Genomic DNA, 1,016 nt, shown 5'->3' with positions numbered 1-1,016 from the left:
GATAAGTGATTCTCAGAGCATTCACTTGAGTATTTTTTTCCCTCGACTGTAATTGCCAAGAAATGAATAATTCTAAGCAAGAGGCCCGCATACCGCTCTCCCAGAGGAACAACAGGAGAAGTTATGAGCTGCCTGTACCTTGAAACGATTCAATTCACGAAGGAGAGAAGTGGGCAAAGAAAGTGCTCACTTTACCTGAGAGCCATCAGTTTCTACTCCAACATGCAAAACTCTCCAAGCAACACTTTTGAATTCATTTCAAGGCACTACATTGGCTACTTTGATTTCCCTACCATCTTTTTACGTGTTGAGATCTCATCCTAAGTCCTGAAACACCACCGGGCATGAATTGAAGCTCGACAAACATCAACTACCTCTCTGAGACGACGCCATTTTGGCTGGAGGCGGTGTAGAGTTTCCGCTTGTCTGCCGGCATCACGTCGATGTAACCGCCCGCGTCGTTCCTGATGACCCCAGCGTGGACCGCCGCGCGGCAAATACTGGATTTCTACAGGAACGGGCGACACGCACGATTTGGTTCGATGAAGCTCCAGTGTGCATCCTTCCGTGAGCAAAATACTTACATCAGAGTATATTCTGGTGCCGATGACTCTGGAGATGTGCGAGTTCTCTTCTAAACAGTTCCTTGGGCAGTATAACCTATCAAGGGAACGTATAAAACCTTGTGAGATGCGTATTATTCACAAGGAGGGGCTGCTACGGCGGCGAATACCTCGGGCAATGCTTTGGAGGCCATTGGTAAGGACACAGTTGTTCAACTGTGGTCTCGCAGGTGATTGATTTCACTGCAACACGACACAACAGAAATGGAGCGATAAGATAAATTAAAGCTTAACCAGTGACGTGTAAACTCGGAGCGGACCTGCTACTCTGGATACTGTGAATGAATTGGCACTCTGATATTTCCTGCCCAGAGAGACAAAGAGAATGTTACATTTTGACTTTATAGTTGAAAGTGTTGTTCTAGTTTTTGTCTTTTTCAACACTTTGAGCTG

The 1,016-nt window shown here is 46.0% G+C and overlaps 1 protein-coding gene across 1 annotated transcript; it reads right to left on the bottom strand.

Moving 5' to 3' along the window:
• Window positions 1-47: 47 nt before the first annotated feature.
• LOC109509328 (cysteine-rich secretory protein LCCL domain-containing 1-like) lies at window positions 48-962 on the bottom strand (the record flags this gene model as incomplete). Its single annotated transcript, XM_019859191.1, has 4 exons — window positions 48-508; window positions 585-660; window positions 734-806; window positions 884-962. Coding segments are annotated over 4 exons (366 nt in total), but the record flags the coding sequence as incomplete, so codon positions are not given.
• Between the last annotated feature and the right edge of the window lie 54 nt (window positions 963-1,016).

This window comes from Hippocampus comes, unplaced genomic scaffold (genome assembly GCF_001891065.2).
Source record: "Hippocampus comes isolate QL1 unplaced genomic scaffold, H_comes_QL1_v1.1 C16855872, whole genome shotgun sequence".
Classification (NCBI taxonomy): Eukaryota; Metazoa; Chordata; class Actinopteri; order Syngnathiformes; family Syngnathidae; genus Hippocampus; species Hippocampus comes.
The sequence above is the reverse complement of the archived record's forward strand: the minus strand, read 5'-3'. Positions and strand labels throughout refer to the sequence as shown.